This window comes from Leptosomus discolor, unplaced genomic scaffold (assembly GCF_034619465.1).
Source record: "Leptosomus discolor isolate bLepDis1 unplaced genomic scaffold, bLepDis1.hap2 HAP2_SCAFFOLD_180, whole genome shotgun sequence".
NCBI lineage: Eukaryota > Metazoa > Chordata > Aves > Leptosomiformes > Leptosomidae > Leptosomus > Leptosomus discolor.
The window spans coordinates 89,689-111,970 of NW_028237918.1; the positions used below are offsets into that span (position 1 = coordinate 89,689).

General features: G+C 57.8%; 2 protein-coding genes across 3 annotated transcripts; one reads left to right on the forward strand and one right to left on the reverse strand.

The window, feature by feature from the left end:
• Nucleotides 1-230: 230 nt before the first annotated feature.
• CAPN1 (calpain 1) lies at nucleotides 231-7,599 on the reverse strand. 2 transcript variants are annotated; one of them, XM_086481431.1, is made up of 22 exons: nucleotides 7,582-7,599; nucleotides 5,512-5,779; nucleotides 5,261-5,330; nucleotides 4,863-4,981; nucleotides 4,426-4,559; nucleotides 4,176-4,344; nucleotides 3,978-4,061; nucleotides 3,814-3,899; nucleotides 3,660-3,734; nucleotides 3,384-3,544; nucleotides 3,111-3,289; nucleotides 3,001-3,012; nucleotides 2,669-2,880; nucleotides 2,555-2,594; nucleotides 2,412-2,477; nucleotides 2,278-2,335; nucleotides 2,109-2,173; nucleotides 1,924-1,992; nucleotides 1,725-1,803; nucleotides 1,476-1,592; nucleotides 412-470; nucleotides 231-324 (listed from the first exon to the last, which is right to left on the reverse strand). In XM_086481431.1, the coding sequence occupies exons 2-22, from the start codon at nucleotides 5,776-5,778 to the stop codon at nucleotides 298-300; spliced, it is 2,148 nt and encodes a 715-aa protein (XP_086337557.1). In that variant the 5' UTR covers nucleotide 5,779; nucleotides 7,582-7,599; the 3' UTR covers nucleotides 231-297. The 2 variants fall into 2 exon arrangements, with proteins under 2 accessions (XP_086337557.1, XP_086337558.1); XM_086481432.1 differs by lacking the exons at nucleotides 3,001-3,012; nucleotides 3,111-3,289; nucleotides 3,384-3,544; ... (7 more) ...; nucleotides 5,512-5,779; nucleotides 7,582-7,599 and having other exon boundaries at nucleotides 2,788-2,809.
• Nucleotides 7,600-14,665: 7,066 nt separating this feature from the next.
• Nucleotides 14,666-20,706, forward strand: SYVN1 (synoviolin 1; the record flags this gene model as incomplete). Its single annotated transcript, XM_086481438.1, is given in 8 exon segments — nucleotides 14,666-14,847; nucleotides 15,276-15,368; nucleotides 17,594-17,746; nucleotides 17,831-17,879; nucleotides 18,462-18,565; nucleotides 18,683-18,809; nucleotides 20,608-20,631; nucleotides 20,634-20,706. Coding segments are annotated over 8 exon segments (755 nt in total), but the record flags the coding sequence as incomplete, so codon positions are not given.
• Nucleotides 20,707-22,282: the final 1,576 nt, after the last annotated feature.

Sequence of the window (22,282 nt, forward strand, 5' to 3'; positions counted from 1 at the left end):
GGGGGGGTCCCGGGAATCGGATGAGACCCGGTGTCACCCTCACCGCCGGGCTCCTTCGGTAGGAAGAGGCACCAAAACCGTGAGAATTGTCCCCAAAACAGCCGTGCGAGAGGCGAGGCAAGGGGCGTTTCTTTGGCAAAGCGCGAGGGGAGCCCCGTGTCCCGGTTGGGGGTGGCTGCGCCGCCTTCGCCCCCCCCCTCCCACACACCCCCCCTTTTTATGCTGAAAAGCCAAAAAAAAGGGGGAAACCGGCGGGGTTCTCGTCGTCGAAGGCACTGGGAGGGCCGGGGGGTCCGGTCAGGCGAACATGGTGAGCTGGAGCCACTGTGGGGGGGGGGGGGGGGAGGAGGAGGAGGAGGGGATGAGGAAGGTGCGGGGCGGCTGCCGGCCCCCCGCAGCGCCCGCAGGTACCTGCAGCAAGTCGAAGGTGACGACGCCGTCCTGGTCCACGTCCATCGCTTGGAAAAACCCTGCGGGGAGGGAAAACGGTTGGGGTTGGGTTTGGGGGGCAAAGCGGGGGGAATGGGGCAGGATTTAAGGGGAAAAAGTGGGGAAAACCCGGCAGGATTCAAGGGGGAAAATTAGGAAAAGGAGGAAGGATTTAAGGGAAAAAGCTGGGGAAAAAAGCAGGATCCAAGGGGGAAAGTTAGAAAAACGGAGCAGGATTTAAAAGGGGAAGTTGAAAAAACAAGGCAGGATTCAAAGGGGAAAATTAGGAAAAGGAGGAAGGATTTAAGGGAAAAAGCTGAGAAGAAAAGCAGCATTTAAGGGGGAAAATTAGAAAAACGGAGCATGATTTAACAGAAAAAATAAGGAAAATGAGGAAGGATTTAAGAAAAAATAGCAAAACGAGGAAGGATTTAAGAGGAAAAGCTGGAAAAAACCCAGCAGAACTTAAGGGGACAAATTAGAGAAATGGGAAAGATTTAAGAGAAAAAGCTGCGGAAAAACAACATTTAAGGGGGAAAGTCAGAAAAAAACAACCACTTTTCCTGTAAAAGCCTGAGGGTTTTTCTCCAACTTTCCCTGTTCAACTCCGTGGAAAAGTTACATTTTGTGAAAAGTGGGAGAAACCCCACAGGAGTTATAAGGGGAAAACCCCCGCAGCATTTAGCAGGAAAAAAAGGGGAAAAAAGTAGGATTTAAGGAGAAAATTTGGAAAATCACTTTTTTTCCCTGCTAAAAAGTTAAAAAAACCCCAGCAGGGTTTAATGGGAAAAGTCAAAAAACAGGATTTAACGGAAAAATTGGGGGGGGGGGGGGTTCAACTTTTCCCCTTTCTGCTTGGTTTTTTGCACTTTTCCCAGCTTTTTCCTTGACTCCTGTGAGGTTTTTCCAACCTTTCCGTGACAAAAAGTAGAGAAAAACCACCCATTTTAAATCCCCTTTTTTTCCCAGTTGCTCCTGTTTAAGCCTGTGAGAAACGCAGCGCGGTTGGCCAAAACGGTGGGGTTTGGGGGTAAAAGGCCACTCACGGAACATGGTCTCCAGGCGCACGAGGCAGCAGACGAAGTTGTCGAAGTCGATGGCCAGGTCGGGCTCGGCGTAGCGGGTGATGATCAGCTCGTGCAGCTTTTTGTTCAATTTATAGCCTTTTTAGGGGGAAAAAAAAAAAAACCCCACCCCCACCGAGGCGGGTGGGAGAGCGGGGAACTTCCTTCAAACCGAGGCGGCGTTAACGAACGCCGGGGTTAATCACCGGGGCGGGCGGGGCGGGGCGGTACCTGCCGCTTCCAGCGCCATCCGCATCTCGTAGGCGCTCATGCTCCCCGACTTGTCCAGGTCGAACTTGCGGAAGATGGCCTGGCGAGCCAACCCCCCCCCCCAACAAAACAAGGGGGTCACTCATGAGGAGAGAGACCCCCCCGCATTGTACCCCAAAACCCCCCCCCCCGCTCGCCCCCCAACTGCCCCCCAACTCACCAGGTAGTTGCGGATTCTGTTCCACAGGACGTTGAATTCCACCAGCCCCAGCTTCCCGCTGCCGTCTTTCTACGGGGCGGAAGGGGGTTAAGGAAAATGGGGGTGTTAGGGGGGCAGTTGGGGGTGTCGTGTCGTGTCCTGTGTGTCCCCCCCAAAAAAACCCCATCGCCGGCGGCGGAGGATACATCCATGAGGTTGACCATGCTGCGGCAGGACTCAGTGCTGAAGCCTTTGGTCCGGAGATCTTTATCTGCAACGAATCCGGTCGTTATTCGCGGTAACGCATCGAGGGACGGTCAAGGAGGGTCGTCGGGGGGTTTTTTGGGGGGGGGCGGTGAACCCCAAAATCCTCACGTTTGCCGATGATCCGGTTGAGGATGGTCTGAAGCTCCGTGACGCTGATCTCCATGTCCTGCGGGAGGGAGAAGACGGGGTGTTCTCCAGCAGCCCCGCGCCGCCGGCGTCACCGGTGCCGGCGCCCCACTTACCGCCCCTGCCAGCTGCTTGAAGAGCTGCTTGAAGTTGTCGTCGATTTGGCTTTCGGAGAGCACCTTCTGAGGGGGGAAAAAAATGGCTTTTTGGGTAAAAAGGCGACGCCTCGGCACCCTACGGCGGTGCCCACGCCACTCACCTCATCCGGGAGCGTCGCTTGGATCTTGTCATCCATTTCCCTGCGGAGATAATAAAGGAGAGTTCGGCCTCGAGAGTCGCCGGGGCTCGTTAGCGCTAACGAGGCGTCTCTTACTCGGTGCCGGCTTTCTTCTCGGAGAAGACGCGGAGCACGAAGTCTCCTTCCTTGTTGGGCTCGAAGGTGGAGGGCACCACGATGTACTCCCCCGGCGGCAGCCGGAACCGGGTGCTCACCTCCCGCAGGTTGATGAACTGCTCCGAGCGGGCGCGCGAGGCGTTGGCCAGGAAGAAATCCCGCTTCAGGTGGACGCCCGATTTCCCCACGTACTGCCGGAATTTTTATTTAAAAATAAAATAATAAAAAAAAACCACCACACCCAAAATCACCCCAAAAATACCTGGTTCACCGTTACGGTGATATTCTCACCACCGGCGAGTTGTACTCACCTCGGGAGGGACCTGTAGGGAGAGGAGAGGAGAGGTGAGGGCGCGTGGCGACGCCGGTTGACGCCGGGCAACGCTGACGGACGCCAGGCGACGCCGGTGGCTGCCGTTACCTCGTAGACGGCGAATCCGATGGTCTCCATGTCCTTGCCGTAGCGGCGCTCGCGGCGCCGGTGCTTCTGCATCAGCGCCAGCAGGAAGCTGCAGCCGGGCTCGCGCCCGCCGCGCTCATCCCCGTCGTCGTCCGTCTCCTCCAGCTGGATCTTGAACTGCGGGTTTATCCAGAAAGTGGCTGCGGGAACCGAACAAAAAAAAGAGCCAAAAGAGGTTCCATCGATGCCAAAACCAGCGTTTTCGAGGCCAAACTCCTCCCCGGCGGCGCCTACCGGGGTAGTTCCGACAACCGCCGGCCGTGCTGCCGCGCCGCCACGTCCCGTCGTAGAGCCGCGTGTTCCACTTGCGGAATTTGCGGGACTGGAGGGCGTCCGGGGTGAGGTTACAGATCTCCAGGCGGGTGAATTCCCGCAGGAAATCCCGGAAGGACATCCTGGAGGAAGAGGTGGCGCCGAAGTTCGGGAGCGGAAGTTTTCCCTCTTTTCCCGGTGCAAAATGGTCAGGAAAAGGGTTTTTTTTATTATTACTTTTAATCCCCCTTTGCTTACCAAAATTCACCATCCTCCATTTTCACCATCAGCTGCTGCCTCAGCGCCGGCTCCACCGCGTTCCACTCGGACGAGCTGCGGGCGGCAAACGGATCTCACCGCCGGGGCCGAGCCGCGTCGTTAATTACCGCTAACGAAGCCTCGTGCTCCTCACCTGTCGCTCCAAGGGCCCGTCCACTCCACTTCTCCCCAGGGATTGCGCATCCGGATCAGGCCCAGGGACTGCCCGCGGTAGTTGATCTGCGAACGGCGCCGTCAGGGCCCGCGTCCCCCCCCCAAAAAGCGCCGTTTTCTCCCCAAAACGGCGTCCTCTCTCACCTGCTTGGCCCCCGTCACCGAGTACGCGTGTCCCTTCACCAGCTTCTTGAACGTCACCGCCTCCATGTCGAAGGCGCTCGTTATCTGCGAGGAAACGAGGCGGCGGCCGCGTTAACGGCCCGCGCCGCCGGCCTTGTTCTAACGGTGGGTAAAAGACACCCCAAAACTTGATTTTTTGAACCCAAAAAGGCCCCTCACGTCGATGGAGCAGCCGAGCAGGGAGCCGCGCTCCAGCGCCTTGAGGATGATCTGGTAGAGGTCGCCGGGGGGCTTGCGCAGGTCGTACCACTCGGTCACGCCGCCGGTGAAGTCCTCGAAACCCTCCGAGGTGCTGCCGCCCGACAGCGCCTCGTAGCAGCCGTTCACCCTGGGCGGCGGGAGGAAGATTTGACCGTTTTCGAGGCGTTTCGCCCCCAAAACGAAGAGGGGGAAGAGGGCGAGGGCGTACTTGGCGTAGGCTTTCTCCAGCAAGGCGCTCCAGAACTCGGTGCCCTCGGCGGAGTGCACGAAGAGCAGCTTGCCGTCTTTGGTGGGCAGGTAGTCGTCCACCACCACGTCCAGCCACTCGCCGAACTGCCAGATCTGAAGGGAGGGGGAAGGAGGATGAGGAGGAGGCGGCAGCGAGGCTGAAGAGAACCCCCCTCCTTTTTATCCCGCACTTTGGGGAGAAAACGCTCATTTTTGGGTCCCACAGCGCGCATCCCCGCGGCGATGATTCATCAGGGAAACAGCGGCGGCAACAGGCCGGCATCGCCGCGCCGGCAGGTGAACCCAGCGGATATTTCGTGGTGGAAAGCACCTGATTTGCCCCCAAAATGGTGGAGGGGGATCCTCTCAAAATGGTGAAGACCCCCAAAATTTGGTGAGGGGGTTTAAGCCTCTCACCTGGAAGTGGAAGATGCCGGCATAGCCGTGCTGGAAGCTCTGCCCGTGCGGCACCACGCGGTGAAGGATGGTCTCGTTGAGCGTGAGGGAGGCGATGGCCGCCAGCAGCCAGCAGTCACCTGCGGGCACCGGTTTCGTCTCAGTTTTGGGGGAAAAAAGGCAATTTTCTGGTCACTCAACACCCACCTAAAGGACTTTCTACGCTCCGTGGGTCTTTAGGCAGAAGCCACCGCGGGTTCAGCCACGTCCCGCCGGAGAGGTTCGAACCCCCCCCCCCCGGCAGGAACGGCTACGGCGCGCAAACAAGCCTCGATTTGGCAAAACCATCCCCCCAAATCTCCGATTTGAGGCCAAAGAGAAGAGAAAACCAGGCCAACCGCGGCGTCGGCGCTCCCTACCCAGCGCTCCCTGGCAGATGTCGGTGCGCGTGGCCCCGTCCACGATGAACTGCGGGCGCGGGCACAGCTCCTGCGGGGAAACGCCCCCAATTCGGTCACCGGAATTCACCGAAATTCGGCCACCGCCGTTCTTTCCTCGGTGGCGCCGCCGCCGCGATAACGACCGTCGGTTACGCCGAGGGAACGAAAACCCAACCGGCAAACCTCCGAACGCGGCGAGTCAGCGCCCCGCCGTCACCGCGCCGGCTCACCGTTGGCCTCTTCCACTGGACGCCGTGGGTTTTGGCGGAGCCGGGGCCGAGCTCGCGGAAGCCGAGGGAGGCGGGAGCCGGCGGGAAGGTTTGGTCGCGGAAGAGGGTGCCGGAACGCCGGCATTCCTCCACCAAGCGCCCGTAGTCCTGCCCCAGGTACCGCACCGCGTTCTCGTGCTGACCCAACCCCAACGCCTTCGCCCGCTGCCGCTGCACTTGCGCCGAGACGCCGGTGCAGTACACCGGCACGATCGGCTCCTCCGCCATCCTGGGGAGAAAACACGGGGAATCGGTCAAATGGGGGGAAAAACAACCGCCGGAAGCTGGTTTTCCACCGAAGTTTCCTCCTCGGCGCCGCTACTGCGTGCCGCCGCCGCGCCCACCCCCTCCCTCGTGCCGGGACGAAGTCGGGGAGCGCCTTGTGCCCCCCCCAGTTAAACCGGGGGGAGGGGAACTGGTGCACTCAGAGGGGTCCCTCGTTAGCGAGGAGGCGTCGGCGCAGCCTCGGTATCGGGGGGCTCGGCCTGAGCGGGGGAGGGGGATGCGGGGGGGGGGGGGGGGGCTTGGAGCTGCGCACCCTGACACTGCCAGGCATTTGGGGGGGGGATTTGGGGGGGGATTGGGTGATTTTGGGGAGAAATTTGGGATTTTGGGGGGGGATTGGGTGATTTTTCAGGGGGGTTGGGTGGTTTTGAGGGGGGAATTGGGTGGTTTTGAGGGGGATTGACTGATTTTGGGGAGAAATTGGGGATTTTTTGAGGGGAATTGGGTGATTTTGGGGAGAAATTGGGGATTTTTTGGGGGGATCGGGCAATTTTGATGAGGGGATTTGGGATTTTGAGGGGGGGAATTGGGTGATTTTTGGGAGGGATTGGGGATTTTGAGGGGGGATTGGGTGATTTGGGGGGGATTTGGGGATCTTGAGGGGGAAATTTGGCATTTTTGGGGGAGGGAATTGGGTGATTGGGGGGGAACTGGGAATTGGGGGGGGGATTGGGTGATTTTCGGGAGGAATTTGGGATTTTTTGAAGGGATTGGGTGATTTTGGGGGGGAACTGGGGTCTGCTTCAGGCTCCCCACTGTGAGCAGCTTGAAAGAAAAAGGGGGATTCTTCCCCCCAAAAAAGCCCCCAGTTGGGCTTTTTATTAAACCGATTACGATCCCACGGAGATCTTCTTTCGGGGGTGAAAAATGCTAAAAACCACCGTAATTCCCCCAAATTTAGGGTCCTGCCTGGGCTGGGCGGGGCCGGGGGTGATCGGGGCGGGGTTTGTGGGAACGCAGCAGGCGCCGTTTTGGGGTGAAAAGTGGGAACAAAGGGGGTGGGGAAGCTCTCCCGCCCTCGCCGCCCCCCCGCAGCAGCTGCTCCGCCCCCTGTAACCCGAGCGGGCCCAAAATAGTTGGGTTTAACCTCGAAATGGCCCCGGGGTAATAAAAAACCCCCATGACGGCAGCCCCAAATGCTGACAAAATGAGGGGAAACGGCCCCAAAACAGGTCCTGCAGGTTGGGGAGTGTGTCACGGCCAGCGCAGCCCCGAGCGACGCTGCGGGGCCTGGGGTAAACCGGGCAAGGCCTTAAGGAAGCAAGGGGAGCTTAATTAGGCGTCTTAATTAGGCGTTGGGGAGCTTAATTAGGCGTTGGGGAGCTTAATTAGGCACTAAGCAGAGGCACCAGGGGAGTGACCCAAAGCCCAGCACAGCCCCGGGGGGGGGGCAGAGACACCCTAAACCCAGGGATTATGCCCAAAAAAAGCACAAATTATCCCCAAAATGAGGGTTGGGGTCTCCACGCCCGCCCGCCCCCCCCAAGCAGCTTTTTGGGGCACAATCGAGGCCCAGCTCATGGGACCCTGGGGACCCTGTTCCCCCTCCCGCCATTAACAACGTTTAATTAACGAGTTTCCCCATTAACGAGGTTCTCACTAACGAGGTTCCCGCTAACGAGGTGTCCCCCCCCTTGCACACCTGTACCCCGGGAGCCCCTTGGCTTCCCCTCCGCCCCCCCAAAAAAGCGGGAGCCATTTGTGCCCCGCCCCCCCCCCCCCCCCGACGAGCCCCTCCCCACATACAGTTTTGGGGTAAACAGGCCCAAAATCGCCTTTTTTCACCCCGTTTCCAGGAGGGCGGCGGGGCCCCAGCGCCCGGCAGGTGCCGGGGGGTGAAGGTTTGGCCCGGCGGTGGCGGCACCTCAGCGGCTGCTTCTCCTCCCGGCGCGCTGGGGAGAAAACACCACCGAAAATGAAACAAAACCCAGCGAAAACCGCTAAATTATAAAAAGATTAACCCCCCACAAAATCCCCCCTTCCCCCCCCGCCTCCAGGGGGCAGATGTAATCCCCAAACCCCCTCTTTTTCTGGTTGAAACAAAGCTCAGCTGAGGGGGGGGGGGGGGGGGGGGGGAGCCCTCCCTCCCCCAACTCCCTTCCCAGCTCCGACAAAAAGTGGCAAATTGCCCCAAAAGATCTTTTTTTTTTGGCCCATTCACCCCCACCCCCCTGCAGTTGTATAAGCGCCGCCGGCCACAAAGTTGAGGAGAAGGGACGCGCCTCCCGCCTTGTCCCCAGGGCGGTGTCACCCCCCCCCCCCCCCCGGGGGGACACGGGACGTACCTCGGGGGGCGGGGGGGGGCGCTCCTAAACTCGCCGCTTTTGGGTAAAAGGAGGAAAAAAAAAAAAAAAAAAAAGAAGCCGGTCCCAACTCTTCCTTAAGCAGGAAGGCGAGGCCGGGTTGAACATTCCCCCCCCCCCGAGACTCCTCCCTGCGCTGCTCCTCCCTCGGCGGCTGCTGGGAGGGGAAATGGGGGAAAACGGAGGGATTTTGGGGGTGGCGGGGCCCCCGCGGCGGTTTTGGGGCCGTTTCGGAGGGTTTTTGGGGGCCGTTTGGTTTTGGCGCGGCTGCGGGTTCGTCGCCGCATTGCAACGGGCGGCGGGACTGCGGAGGGACGCGGGGCACACGCGTGTGCGGAGGGGGGGGGCACGGGGGCACACGCGTGTGCAGGGCGGGGGCACACGCGTGTGCAGGGGGCTGGGACACGTGTGCTGGGCCGGGACACACGTGTGCGGGGGGCTGGGCCAACTCAGGACATGTGTGCAGAGGGCTTGGGCACATGTGACATGTGCAGAGGGCCCAGACATGTGACACGCATGTTATATGTCCGGAGGGCCAGGTCACACGTGTGACACATGACATGTGTCAAGGGCCAGGACACACGTATGGCATGTGCAGAGAGCCAGAACACACGTATGACACATGTTACATGTCCAGAGGGCCAGAACACACATGTGACACATGACATGTGCAGAGAGCCAGGACACATGTGTGACACACATACTACATGTCCAGAGGGCCAGGACACATGACACACACATCCAGGGGGCCAGGACACACGTGTGACACATGACATGTGCAGAGGGCCAGGACATACATGTGACACACATGTTACATGTCCAGGGGGCCCGGACATGTGACACATGCAGAGGGCCCAGACACACGTGATGCACACGTTACACATCCAGAGGACCAGGACATACATGTGACACACAGAGGGCCCAGACATGTGTGACACATGTTACATGTGCAGAGGGCCAGGACATACATGTGACATACAGAGGGCCCAGACACATGTGACACATGTTACATGTGCAGAGGGACAGAACACACATGTGACACATGACACGTGCAGAGGGCCAGGACACATGTGTGACACATGACATGTGCAGAGGGCCAGGACACATGTGTGACACATGTTACATGTCCAGGGGGCCCAGACACGTGACACATGCAGAGGGCCCAGACACACATGATGCACACGTTACACATCCAGAGGACCAGGACATACATGTGACACACAGAGGGCCCAGACATGTGTGACACATGTTACATGTGCAGAGGGCCAGGACATACATGTGACATACAGAGGGCCCAGACACATGTGACACATGTTACATGTGCAGAGGGACAGAACACACGTGTGACACATGACATGTGCAGAGGGCCAGGACACATGTGTGACACACATGTTACATGTCCAGGGGGCCCAGACACGTGACACATGCAGAGGGCCCAGACACACATGATGCACACGTTACACATCTAGAGGACCAGGACATACATGTGACACACAGAGGGCCCAGATATGTGTGACATGTGACATGCACAGAGGGCCCAGACACATGTTACATGTGCAGAGGGACAGAACACACATGTGACACATGACACGTGCAGAGGGCCAGGACACATGTGTGACACATGACACATGCAGAGGGCCAGGACACATGTGTGACACACATGTTACACATCCAGGGGGCCCAGACACGTGACACATGCAGAGGGCCCAGACACACATGATGCACACATTTCACATCCAGAGGGCCAGGACATACATGTGACACACAGAGGGCCCAGATACGTGACATGTTACATGTGCAGAGGACCAGAACATACATGTGACACATGACATGTGCAGAGGACCAGGAGACGTGTGACATGCACAGAGGGCCCAGACATGTGTGACACAAAAAAGCTCCAAACCCCCCCAAAACCACAGGTGAACAAACACCCCCAAACCCTCCAAAGCCCCCCAAACCCAGCCCCTTCATTCAAGCCCAAGGAGACAAAACCAGCACCCCGCACCCCAACACAAACTGCAGTGTCTAAAACACCAGGTTTGCCCCAAATCTGCTTCCCCCCCCCCCCCGCAGTTTTGAGCCTCGGGCACCTCTCGGTTTCCCCCATCGAGGCGGGGTCGTTAGCGAGCGGTAACGAAGAGGGGCAGCCCCTCTGCACCCCAACTCCCTCCCGCTCCCTTTCCAGACCCCCAAAATTTAGGGGTTTAGGGGTTTGTTGGCTTTTTTTTTTTTGGTTAAAATCAGGAGAAATTGGGGCCAAGGTGAATATGTAAATCAGCCGCTACAGGGGTTTTGTGGAATAACGAGGGCTTCGTCCCCAGGGAAGCCTCAGGTTGGGGGTAACCACCCTCACCGGATTTTCTCCACCTATTCACCATTTTAAATAAGTACTTTTAGGGTAAAAGTAGATACTAATAAAAAAAAAAGCCTCACATTTTGATAAAACCAGGTTTAACTGGTTCTCATCCCACTAAAAAGCAACAGCGCAGAAATTCCCTCCTCCAGCCCCAAAATGGAGTGAAATCAGACGCTGCCTCGTTTCCAAGATGAAAAAATAAAACATTTTCTTTTTAATTTAATTTTGTCCAAAATTAATACTTTTTAGTAAGGTTCAGGGCGCCGAGTTTCGCCTCCTGTTGCCAACCCCCCCCGACCTCAAACGTTTAAAAGCAGCGTCACAACGTGCTGCTCAGCCCCCAATTCCCTCCCTCCTCTCTACCAATTTGGGTTTTTTTTCCCCCCAATATTTCATCATTTCTGTGTTATTTAAGCAGCCCAACGAGGAAAAGAGACTTTGAAAGCTGCACCTTGCGGGAGGAGGAAGGGACACAGAAATCTTCCTGAGCGATACTCTTTAAAAAGCCCTGAAATACCCCAAAGCCTGCTGGGGAAATTAAACCTGCCATTGACAAAAACCACCTTTTTAAAATTAAAATAAATGATTTACAACTCCTGCTTTAGAAAACCAAGGTGCTCTGAAGGGGCCAAAAAGATGTTCTGTAAGACAACCCCCTCCAAATTAAGAGAAAACCCCCTCCCAATTAAGAGAAACCCCCCCCCAATTAAGAGAACCCCCCCAACACCCCCAATTAAGAGAAACACACCCCCCAATTAAGAGAAACACCCCCCCCAATTAAGAGAAACCCCCCCCCAAATTAAGAGAAAACCCCCCCCCAAATTAAGAGAAACCCCCCAACCACAGGAGCGTCTTTGAAGGGTTTAGGTTTTTTTTTTTACACCAGCTACAAGGCTCAGATGCTGAAAGAGATCCCCAAAACCCCCAATAACTAAAACAATTTAGGATCAGAATCATTCTCGTCATAATCAAACTGGTAATAAAAAGAACAGATTTTGCTCCTCCCCCGAATATAAACCATGCTTATCTTCCCCAAAAAGACAAAAAAACCTCTCGGTTCTGCGGGTTTTATTAGCACTGCCCAGCAGTCGGCCTCAAAGGGGCACCACAGCCCGAGGGGACACATCTTGCCCTGGCAGCTGCTCAACTGCCCTAAAAACTACCCAAGAAACAACAGTAATCCTTTTTTTCCTCATTTTAGGGCACTGCAGTAGGATTACCGCCATGGCACGGCTTGCCACCTCCTTGGGATGTAAGGACATTATGGTAGTTTCCTCACAAACGATTAAAAACCCTCTTTTTACTCCCATGTTGGTGCATCCTCCTATTTGAAACACTTGTGCTCAAGGGCACCAAAACTTCGCTTCAATGAGGTAAAAGATGTATAATTTTCCTCACTCTCTTCTTCCTCAGGGGATTTTCCAAGAAAACAGAAAACTTAAAAAGGCTGCACTTGGCTCCTCAACTTTGATCCAAGGCAGGACTAAAAGGAGGTACAGCAGAGCCCCCAGAGCTCAACCCTCCCCTCCACGTTCTCCCAGAAACCCCTCTTCCCTCACCAAAGCGAGGCCCCACCCTACTGTCCCCTCACACATCAAGGGGAAAAGGAGAAAAATAAAGGGATTTACAGAGCTGCTTTCACCTCACAGCATCAGGGCTCGGTCTCCCCTCAGCAGACAGGGTTGAGAGTGGCGAGTTCATCGCACGGCGCCCCCTTTTTCCCCTCAGAAATAGCGGGAAGCGGAGAAATCGCCTCAGGGAGCGTCGACGGCGCCTGGAGGCACCCAACCGCTTTTCCCGCCTTTTCCTCCCCCCCCCCCCAAGCAGAGCATGCGCGGAGAGACCTCCCGGGCACCCCGAGGGAGGAACTAAATTGACTCCGCCCTTTCAGCGGGCGTCGTCTTCTATAGGCAGCGCGCCCGCAGCGCCAGCCAATCAGAAGGCGGAGAAGGCACCCGCCTCTGCCTGTCAAAGGTGGGGGAGGCGGGACGGTGGGCGACGCTAGCCAATCAGAGGTGCGGAGCGGCGGAGGAGGCGTCGCTGATGGGCTGGGCTGTGTGAAGGGGCAAGTGTGAAGGGTGGGGCGGCTGGAGGCAGAGGTTGCGGTACCCCCCCCCCCCCGCTGGGCCGGGTGAGGGATTTGGGGGGTTTCTGAGGAAAAAAGGGGCGGGAAAGCGCCTAGAGAGGACACAAACCCATCGAGCGTGACGTGAGGTATGAAAAAAAAGGGGGAAAACCCCGGCAAATCCGGCTCAATTTGGGTCTCCCCAGGTGGCTGAGAGCGACCCGGGGCCTGCTGCCAGCCCGCGAAGTGGGGAACGGGGGGATTATTCCTCCCGCCAAGGCCGCGCCGTGAGGGGAGCGGGGCGGGCTGAGGCCGAGCGCAACTCATCGCCCGTGCCGCCCTGCCCCTAGCAACAGCCGCTGGTGAAGCGGCGCCGCGCGGAGGAATTTTCTGATTGGCCGAGTGCCGCGGTGGCTGGCCAATGAGAGCGAGACACGGGACCCTTGGCGTTCCCGCCCACTCAAGCGCCGGCTGCGGAGTAGCTCGGACCGTACCAAGTGCGGGCGTGGGAGGGGGGGGGAATCCAGTAGGTTTGGGGGGGGGGTTCGGGACCCCCTCACTCCGCGCGGTGGGGGGCAAGCGGGGAAGGGGGACCCTCAGCATCATCCCTCGGGAGGAGCCGCTGTGGGGCAGCGGGGGGAGGGGGGGGAGCAGCGGGGAAGTGCCTCCCCCCACCCCCCCCCCTTTCGGTTCCACTCCCGGGGCAGCGAGTGGTGCGGCCCAGGCGGAAGTGAGGTGTCGCGCGCTGAGGCGCTTCCGGTGGGGGAGCGGCCTGAGGCGGGGAGGGGGGGGCGCCGGTGCGGCGGCGGGGCTCGATCCGAGTGAGTGCGGGGCGGGGGGGGTGGAAGCACCGGGGGGGGCTTGGGGAGGAGCGGGAGGGAAAAGGGGGGTCCCGGGGGAGGGGGGAAGGGCGGTGACATGGTGGAGACACGGTGGAGCAGAGGATCGGTGGGGAGGGGCACGGATACGGGGGGGGTTACCTGGCGGGGTGGGGGGGGACAGGGTCATGGGGGGCACCTGGAGGGTTGGGGGGGAACGTATGGGGACCGGGGTGGGGGGCGTGGAGGGCTGGGGAGGACATATGGGGACATGGGGGGGACGTGGAGGGGGGGGACAAGGGGGCACGGGGGGGGGGGGGGGGACACGACATGGGGATATGAGGAGCGCCTGAGGGTGCGGGGGGGGGGGGTTTGCATGGGGACAAAAGGGGCGCCTGGAGGGGGGGGGACACGACATGGGGGGACGTGGAGGGCTGGAGAGGGACATGGGAAGCACCTGGAGGGGACACACAGGGGACATGGGGGGCAGCTGGAGGGTGGGGGGGTGTTGGAGGGACTGGGGGCACTTAGAGCAGCAGAGTTTTGGGGGGCATTTGGGGAGCGGGATGAGGGGGGTGGGGACATGGGGGGCATTAAAGTTGGGGCCCAAGGGTGGACAGGGCATGGGGGGCTGGGACATTGTGGGGGACATTAGGGGACACCTAGAGGGATGGGGGACATGAAGGAGGGGGGGCACCTGGAGGACACGGAAGTGGGGACATTGGGGACACCCGGAGAGGCAGGGGATGCGTGGGGGGGCACGGGGGGTTGGGGCCTGCAGTGGGGCAGAGTGGGTGGTCTGGGGGGGGGGACACACGACAGGGGACATTGGAGGCACCAAGTGGGGCAGGGGGGTGTCGGGGGGGGTGGACTGACAGTCACCTGAGGGGTGGGAGGGGGACACGGGACACAGACAGGGGGTCTGGCCCCTGCTGCAGGGAGGGAGAGGGCAGGGGGGCCAGTGAGGTGGGAAGAGATGGGGACAGGGACAAGGAGGTGACATTTGGGGACACGAGCGAAGTGACGTGGGGACGTGGCAGAGTATGTAGGGCACGGGCTGGTGGCACTGCTGGCAGCGGTTTTGGGGCAGAAAAGCTCCTTTTGAAGCCCTGTGGTTTTGTTACCCGTGGGAATCGTTGGCGGGTGAAAAAAGACCGGTTTGGTGGCGGCATCGTTCGGTTTAGGCTCTTCTTTTCCTGTTGGGCTCTGAAATCCCCCCAAGAAGGGGTTTAACCGCGTCCCGGAGATGCGAGGGCGGCCGTTTCACCCCCTCTTTTTAGGGCCAAACCCTCCTTTTTTTTTTGGGTGGTTTTCCCGCTGGCAGGCCAAGCCGGGGCGATGCTCTGCACGGCAGTGGTGATGGCGGGGAGCCTGGCGCTGACGACGGCGGTGGTGGCTCACGCCTATTACCTGAAGCACCAGTTCTACCCCACCGTGGTTTATCTCACCAAATCCAGCCCCAGCATGGCCGTGAGTACCCAGCTCGTTAATTAGCGGCGGGTCATTAAGCCGCACGGTTGGGGTGGGGAACGAGGGAGCTTCGGGGCGGGGGGTGGGAGCTCTCATCGCCGCTCACTTCTGCTTTCGGTGGCCAAAACGGGGCGGTTGCTGCTTCACGGCGCTCCCCCGAAAACGCCGGTGCCCCCCTGGGGAGGGCAGGCACCTGCGGGGAGGGCGGGGAAGACGCCGCTGCCGCCGCCTCCTGCCTCCGTGGGAGCCCTCGGGCAGCCCCAAAACGGGGTTGGGGCCGAGCGGGTCCCTTCTCGCCGTCCCCTGGGGCCCGAATTTGCGGCGGCAAACCCTCCCCTGCATCCGGGCGGCACCGAGACGGGTTTTGGCGGGGGCCGTGGCTTCTTCTCCATCACCTCCTTCCCCTCCCTGTTCCCCCTCCCCGACAGGTTCTCTACATCCAGGCCTTCGTGTTGGTTTTTCTCCTGGGGAAATTTATGGGAAAAGTGTTTTTCGGGCAGCTGCGGGCAGCGGAGATGGAGGTGAGCAACGGCGGGGGGGAACGGTGTCGAGCTGGTGCCCTGAGAGGCCTTTGTGCTGTTTTGGGGGGGATTTTGAACTCCGAGAGGCCTTGAGTGCTGATTTTGGGGGGGATTTCGAGCCCTGAGAGGCCTTTGTGCCGTTTTGAGGGGGATTTTGAGCCCTGAGAGGCCTTTGTGCCGTTTTTGGGGGCATTTTGAGCCCTGAGAGGCCTTTGTGCCATTTTGGGGGGGAGTTTTGAGCCCTGAGAGGCCTTTGTGCCATTTTGGGGGGCATTTTGAGCCCTGAGAGGCCTTTGTGCCGTTTTGGGGGGGATTTTGAACTCCGAGAGGCCTTGAGTGCTGATTTTGGGGGCATTTTGAGCCTGAGAGGCCTTTGTGCCATTTTGGGGGGGATTTTGAGCCCCGAGAGGCCTTGGGTGCCATTTTGGGGGGGGGATTTTGAGTGCTGAGAGGCGTTTGGTGCAGTTTTGGGGGGCATTTTGAGCCCTGAGAGGCCTTGGGTTCTGATTTGGGGGGGGATTTTGAACGCTGAGAGGCCTTTGTGCCATTTTGAGGGGGATTTTGAGCCCTGAGAGGCCTTGAGTGCCGTTTTTGGGGGCATTTTGAGCCCTGAGAGGCCTTGGGTGCTGATTTGGGGGGGATTTTGAACCCTGAGAGGCCTTTGTGCCATTTTGAGGGGGATTTTGAGCCCTGAGAGGCCTTTGTGCCATTTTGGGGGAGATTTTGAGCCCTGAGAGGCCTTTGTGCCGTTTTGGGGGCATTTTGAGCCCTGAGAGACCTTGGGTGCTGATTTGGGGGGATTTTGAACCCTGAGAGGCCTTTGTGCCATTTTGAGGGGGATTTTGAGCCCTGAGAGGCCTTTGTGCCATTTTGGGGGGGATTTTGAACTCCGAGAGGCCTTGAGTGCTGATTTTGGGGGGGATTTTGAACCCTGAGAGGCCTTTGTGCCATTTTGAGGGGATTTTGAGCCCTGAGAGGCCTTTGTGCCGTTTTGGGGGCATTTTGAGCCCTGAGAGGCCTTTGTGCCGTTTTGGGGGGCATTTTGAGCCCTGAGAGGCCTTTGTGCCGTTTTGGGGGGCATTTTGAGTCCTGAGAGGCCTTTGTGCCATTTTTGGGGGCATTTTGAGCCCTGAGAGGCCTTTGTGCCATTTTGGGGGGATTTTGAGCCCTGAGAGGCCTTTGTGCCGTTTTGGGGGGGATTTGAACTCGAGAGGCCTTGAGTGCTGATTTTGGGGGGCATTTTGAACCCTGAGAGGCCTTTGTGCCATTTTGAGGGGATTTCGAGCCCTGAGAGGCCTTTGTGCCGTTTTGGGGGGCATTTTGAGCCCTGGGAGGCCTTGGGTGCCATTTTGGGGGGGGGGATTTTGAGCCCTGAGAGGCGTTTGGTGCAGTTTTGGGGCATTTTGAGCCCTGAGAGGCCTTGGGTGCTGATTTTGGGGGGATTTTGAACCCTGAAAGGCCTTGAGTGCTGTATTTTGGGGGGATTTTGAGCCCTGAGAGGCCTTTGTGCCATTTTGGGGGGGATTTTTAGCCCTGAGAGGCCTTTGGTACAATTGGGGGGGGGGGGGGATTTTGAGTCCTGAGAGGCATTTGGTGCAGTTTTGGGGGCATTTTGAGCCCTGAGAGGCCTTGGGTGCTGATTTTGGGGGGGATTTTGAGCCCTGAGAGGCCTTTGTGCCATTTTGGGGGAGATTTTGAGCCCTGAGAGGCCTTGAGTGCTGTATTTTGGGGGATCTTGAGCCCTGAGAGGCCTTGTGTGCCAATTTGGGGGGGATTTTGAGCCCCGAGAGGCCTTGGTGCCATTTGGGGGGGGGATTTTGAGTGCTGAGAGGCGTTTGGTGCAGTTTTGGGGGGCATTTTGAGCCCTGAGAGGCCTTGGGTTCTGATTTGGGGGGGATTTTGAGTGCTGAGAGGCCTTTGTGCCGTTTTGGGGGGCATTTTGAGTCCTGAGAGGCCTTGAGTGCTGTATTTTGGGGGGATCTTGAGCCCTGAGAGGCCTTTGTGCCATTTTGGGGGGATTTTTAGCCCTGAGAGGCCTTTGTGCAATTGGGGGGGGGGATTTTGAGCCCTGAGAGGCCTTTGTGCCGTTTTGGGGGGGGATTTTGAGCCCTGAGAGACCTTGGGTGCCGTTTGGGGGGGATTTTAACCACTTGAGAGGCTTTTGGTGCTGGTTGGGGGGGGATTGGGGCCCACCGCGCCTCTCCCTGCCTCCCCCTCCCCCGCAGCACCTCCTCGAGCGCTCATGGTACGCCGTGACCGAGACCTGCCTGGCCTTCACCGTCTTCAGGGACGACTTCAGCCCTCGCTTCGTCGCCCTCTTCACCCTCCTCCTCTTCCTCAAGTGCTTCCACTGGTTGGCCGAAGACCGGGTGGACTTTGTGAGTGCCGGGGGAGCGAGAAAATGAGCGTAAAAACGCCTCTTTCGGGGAAAACCTCACCTTTTTCTCCCCTTCTTTTTGCAGATGGAAAGGAGCCCCAACATCTCCTGGCTCTTCCACTTCCGTATCGTCTGTGAGTGTCTCGCCCCTCCCGCCCCCGGCCCCGCCCGCGGGCTCTTTGCCGTTCGGCGCGTTGCCGGCAGCTGGGCGGGGGGGGAGAGAATTTTGGCGCCGTGGGCAGAACCCGGTGCAGCCGAGCGTGCGGCCGTCGGCGCTCGATCGACCTCGTCAGGGCGGCCTCGTTAACGAGGGAGGGGGCGGGACGGGGTCGCGGGGTGAACGTGAACGAGCTCTGGCTTCGCCGGATTCCCCGGCAAAATACACTCCTGCTTCGGGAGAAGGGGATTTTGGGGTGTAAACGTCGTCTTCTGGAGGAGTTTGGTGGGCCAGGAGACGCAGAGGGGGCTTCCAACGAGGCAGCCTCGTTACCGGGCGGCGTTCATGCAGCCCCTCGTTAGCGCAGAGCCCTTCAGCCCCCCTCCCCGCCCCCGATGCTCCTCCAGGGTCCCGCTCGGTCTGGTGGGGGGAGCCGTTTTGGGGCGCGACCCTCCGGAGTTTTGGGGGTTTTTTTTTGGGGGGGGGGTGGGGGTGGTGTCTCCCCGCGCTTCGTTAGCTCCTTCCCTCGTTACCCCTTCTCCCCCCCCCCCTGCCGCAGCCCTGATGTTCCTCTTGGGAATCCTGGATTTCCTCTTCGTCAGCCACGCCTACCACAGCATCCTCACGCGAGGAGCCTCCGTCCAGCTCGTCTTCGGCTTCGAGGTAGGACAAACCTCCTCCTCCTCGGATGGAGGAACCTCCCTGGCCGTCGTCGTGTCCCCCCCCCCCCCCCTGCCGCCGGCGTGGCCGAAGGCTTCCTCGCGCTCTTCCTCCCCGCAGTACGCCATCCTCCTGACCATGGTGCTCACCATCTTCATCAAGTACGTCCTGCACTCCATCGACCTGCAGAACGAGAACCCTTGGGACAGCAAAGCCGTCTACATGCTCTACACGGAGCTCTTCACCGGTACGGTGGCCCCTCCCCCCCTTCCTCCTCCTCCTCCTCCTCCTCCTCCTCCTTCTCGCCCTGTTTTGGGGATGGGGAGGGGCTTTTCTCATCTGGGCGTGGCCCGATAAAGCTGGATCCGTCGTTAGGGAGCTCCATTAGCCATCGGTTAACGAAGAGCTGAAGGGGGGAGGTGGTGCTCGGCGCCTCCTGGAGGTCTGGGCTTCGTTAAGGAGCTGGGGGAGGGGGCAGAGCGGTCGCTCGGTCCGCTTGGCCGGCGACGCCGAACCAAGGGGGAGTTGGTGGATGGGTGGTGGCACCGTCCGGTGGGACCTTTTGTCAGCTGGAGGAAGGGTCCAAGAAGAACCTCACGAGGTTCAACAAAGGGATGGGCCACGTCCCAACGACCCCCCCCCCCCCCCCCCGGCACGAGTGTACGCTGGGCGGGGGTTCAACTGGGCGTTCTGGTGGACGCTGGGTTGAGCGCAGGCCGGCGTCGGTTGCCAGCAGGGGGAGGGAGGGGATCAGGGTGGTGAGGTCACTCCTGGAGACCCGAGTCTAGGCTCCCCAGTCCAAGAGAGACTGGGACGTACTGGAGAATGTCCACCGAAGGGACTGGAGAGGCGGGAGGGAGCCGGGGCTGGTGGCTCAGCTGGTGACACCTCCGTCCTTGGGGATGCTCCAAAGCCGTTGGGTCATGGCCTTGGACAAGGAGCGCGGGGTGGTCTGCTTGAGTAGGTGGCGGGACCAGACGGCCATGGGGGTCCCATCCCACCTCCACCAACCCGGGGTTGTCCTGGAACAGCCCTGGATGACCTTGGGGGTCCCATCCCACCTCCACCAACTTTGGGTTGTCCCAGAATGGCCCCAGATGACCTTAGGGGTCCCAGACGGCCCCAGATGACCTTGGGGGTCCCATCCCACCTCCGGCATGTCCCAGAACGGCCCCAGATGACCTTGGGGGTCCCATCCCACCTCCACCAACCCTTGGTTGTCCCAGAAGGGCCCCAGATGACCTTGGGGTCCCATCCCACCTCCGGCAACCCGTGGTTGTCTCGGAATGGCCCAGATGACCTTGGGGGTCCCATCCCACCTCCGGCAACCCATGGTTGTCCCGGAACAGCCCTGGATGACCTTGGGGGTCCCATCCCACCTCCACCAACTCTGGGTTGTCCAGAAGGGCCCCAGATGACCTTGGGGGTCCCATCCCACCTCCGGCAACCCGTGGTTGTCCCGGAATGGCCCCAGATGACCTTGGGGGTCCCATCCCACCTCCGGCAACCCTTGGTCGTCCCAGAACGGCCCCAGATGACCTTGGGGAACCATCCCACCTCCACCAACCCTTGGTTGTCCCAGAAGGGCCCCAGATGACCTTGGGGGTCCCGTCCCACCTCCACCAACCCGTGGTTGTCCCGGAACGGCCCTAGATGACCCTGGGGGTCCCATCCCACCTCCACCAACCCTTGGTTGTCCCAAAAGGGCCCCAGATGACCTTGGGGGTCCCGTCCCACCTCCACCAACCCGTGGTTGTCCCGGAACGGCCCCAGATGACCTTGGGGGGTCCCATCCCACCTCCACCAACCCTTGGTCGTCCCAGAAGGGCCCCAGATGACCTTGGGGGTCCCATCCCACCTCCACCAACTCTGGGTTGTCCCAGAACGGCCCCAGATGACCTTGGGGGTCCCATCCCACCTCCGGCAACCCGGGGTTGTCCCGGAACGGCCCCAGATGACCGTGGAGATCCCATCCCACCTCCACCAACCCGGGGTTGTCCCGGAACAGGGCTCTGATGTGCTTCTTTCCCCCCCCCTCCCCCCAGGCTTCATCAAAGTCCTCCTCTACATGCCTTCATGACCATCATGATCAAAGTCCACACCTTCCCGCTCTTCGCCATCCGCCCCATGTACCTGGCCATGAGGTGGGTCGACTTGGGCGCGGCCCGCCGGCGCGGCTCCCGGCACGCCGTGGGCTCGAGCCCACCGGGTTCCTCCCCTTCTTTTTCCTTCTTTTTCCTTTCTTTTTCCTTTCTTTTTCCTTTCTTTTTCCTTTCTTTTTCCTTTCTTTTTCCTTTCTTTTCCTTTCTTTTTCCTTTCTTTTCCTTTCTTTTTCCTTTCTTTTTCCTTTCTTTTTCCTTTTCTTTTTCCTTTCTTTTTCCTTTCTTTTTCCTTTCTTTTTCCTTTCTTTTTCCTTTCTTTTTCCTTTTCTTTTTCCTTTCTTTTCCTTTCTTTTCCTTTCTTTTTCTTTCTTTTGCTTTCTTTTTCCTTTCTTTTCCTTTCTTTTCCTTTCTTTTTCCTTTCTTTTTCCTTTCTTTTTCCTTTCTTTTTCCTTTCTTTTTCCTTTCTTTTTCCTTTCTTTTTCCTTTCTTTTTCCTTTCTTTTTCCTTTCTTTTTCCTTTCTTTTTCCTTTCTTTTTCCTTTCTTTTTCCTTTCTTTTTCCTTTCTTTTCCTTTCTTTTTCCTTTCTTTTTCCTTTCTTTTTCCTTTCTTTTTCCTTTCTTTTTCTCTTTCTTTTTCCTTTCTTTTTCCTTTCTTTTTCCTTTCTTTTTCCTTTCTTTTTCCTTTCTTTTTTCCTTTCTTTTTCCTTTCTTTTTCCTTTCTTTTTCCTTTCTTTTTCCTTTCTTTTTCCTTTCTTTTTCCTTTCTTTTTCCTTTCTTTTTCCTTTCTTTTTCCTTTCTTTTTCCTTTCTTTTTCCTTTCTTTTTCCTTTCTTTTTCCTTTCTTTTTCCTTTCTTTTTCCTTTCTTTTTCCTTTCTTTTCCTTTCTTTTTCCTTTCTTTTTCCTTTCTTTTTCCTTTCTTTTTCCTTGTCTTTTTCCTTTCTTTTTCCTTCTTTTTCCTTCCTTTTTCTTCCTTTCTTTTTCTTCCTTCTTTTTCCTTCCTTTTTCCTTTCCTTCCTTTTCCTTTCTTCCTTTTTCCTTTCCTTCCTTTTTCCTTTCCTCCTTTTCCTTTCCTTCCTTTTTCCTTTCCTTCCTTTTTCCTTTCCTTCCTTTTTCCTTTCCTTCCTTTTTCCTTTCCTTCCTTTTTCCTTTCCTTCCTTTTTCCTTTCCTTCCTTTTTCCTTCCTTCCTTTTTCCTTTCCTTCCTTTTTCCTTTCCTTCCTTTTTCCTTTCCTTCCTTTTTCCTTTCCTTCCTTTTTCTTCCTTCCTTTTTCCTTTCCTTCCTTTTTCCTTTCCTTCCTTTTTCCTTTCCTTCCTTTTTCCTTTCCTTCCTTTTTCCTTTCCTTCCTTTTTCCTTTCCTTCCTTTTTTCCTTTCCTTCCTTTTTCCTTTCCTTCCTTTTTCCTCTTCCTTCCTTTTTCCTCTTCCTTCCTCTTCCTTCCTCTTCCTTCCTCTTCCTTCCTTCTTCCTTCCTCTTCCTTCCTCTTCCTTCCTCTTCCTTCCTCTTCCTTCCTCTTCCTTCCTCTTCCTTCCTCTTCCTTCCTCTTCCTTCCTCTTCTCCTTCCTCTTCCTCCTCTCCTTCTTCCTCCTTCCTTCTCCTCCTTCCTCTCTCCTACTCTGATTC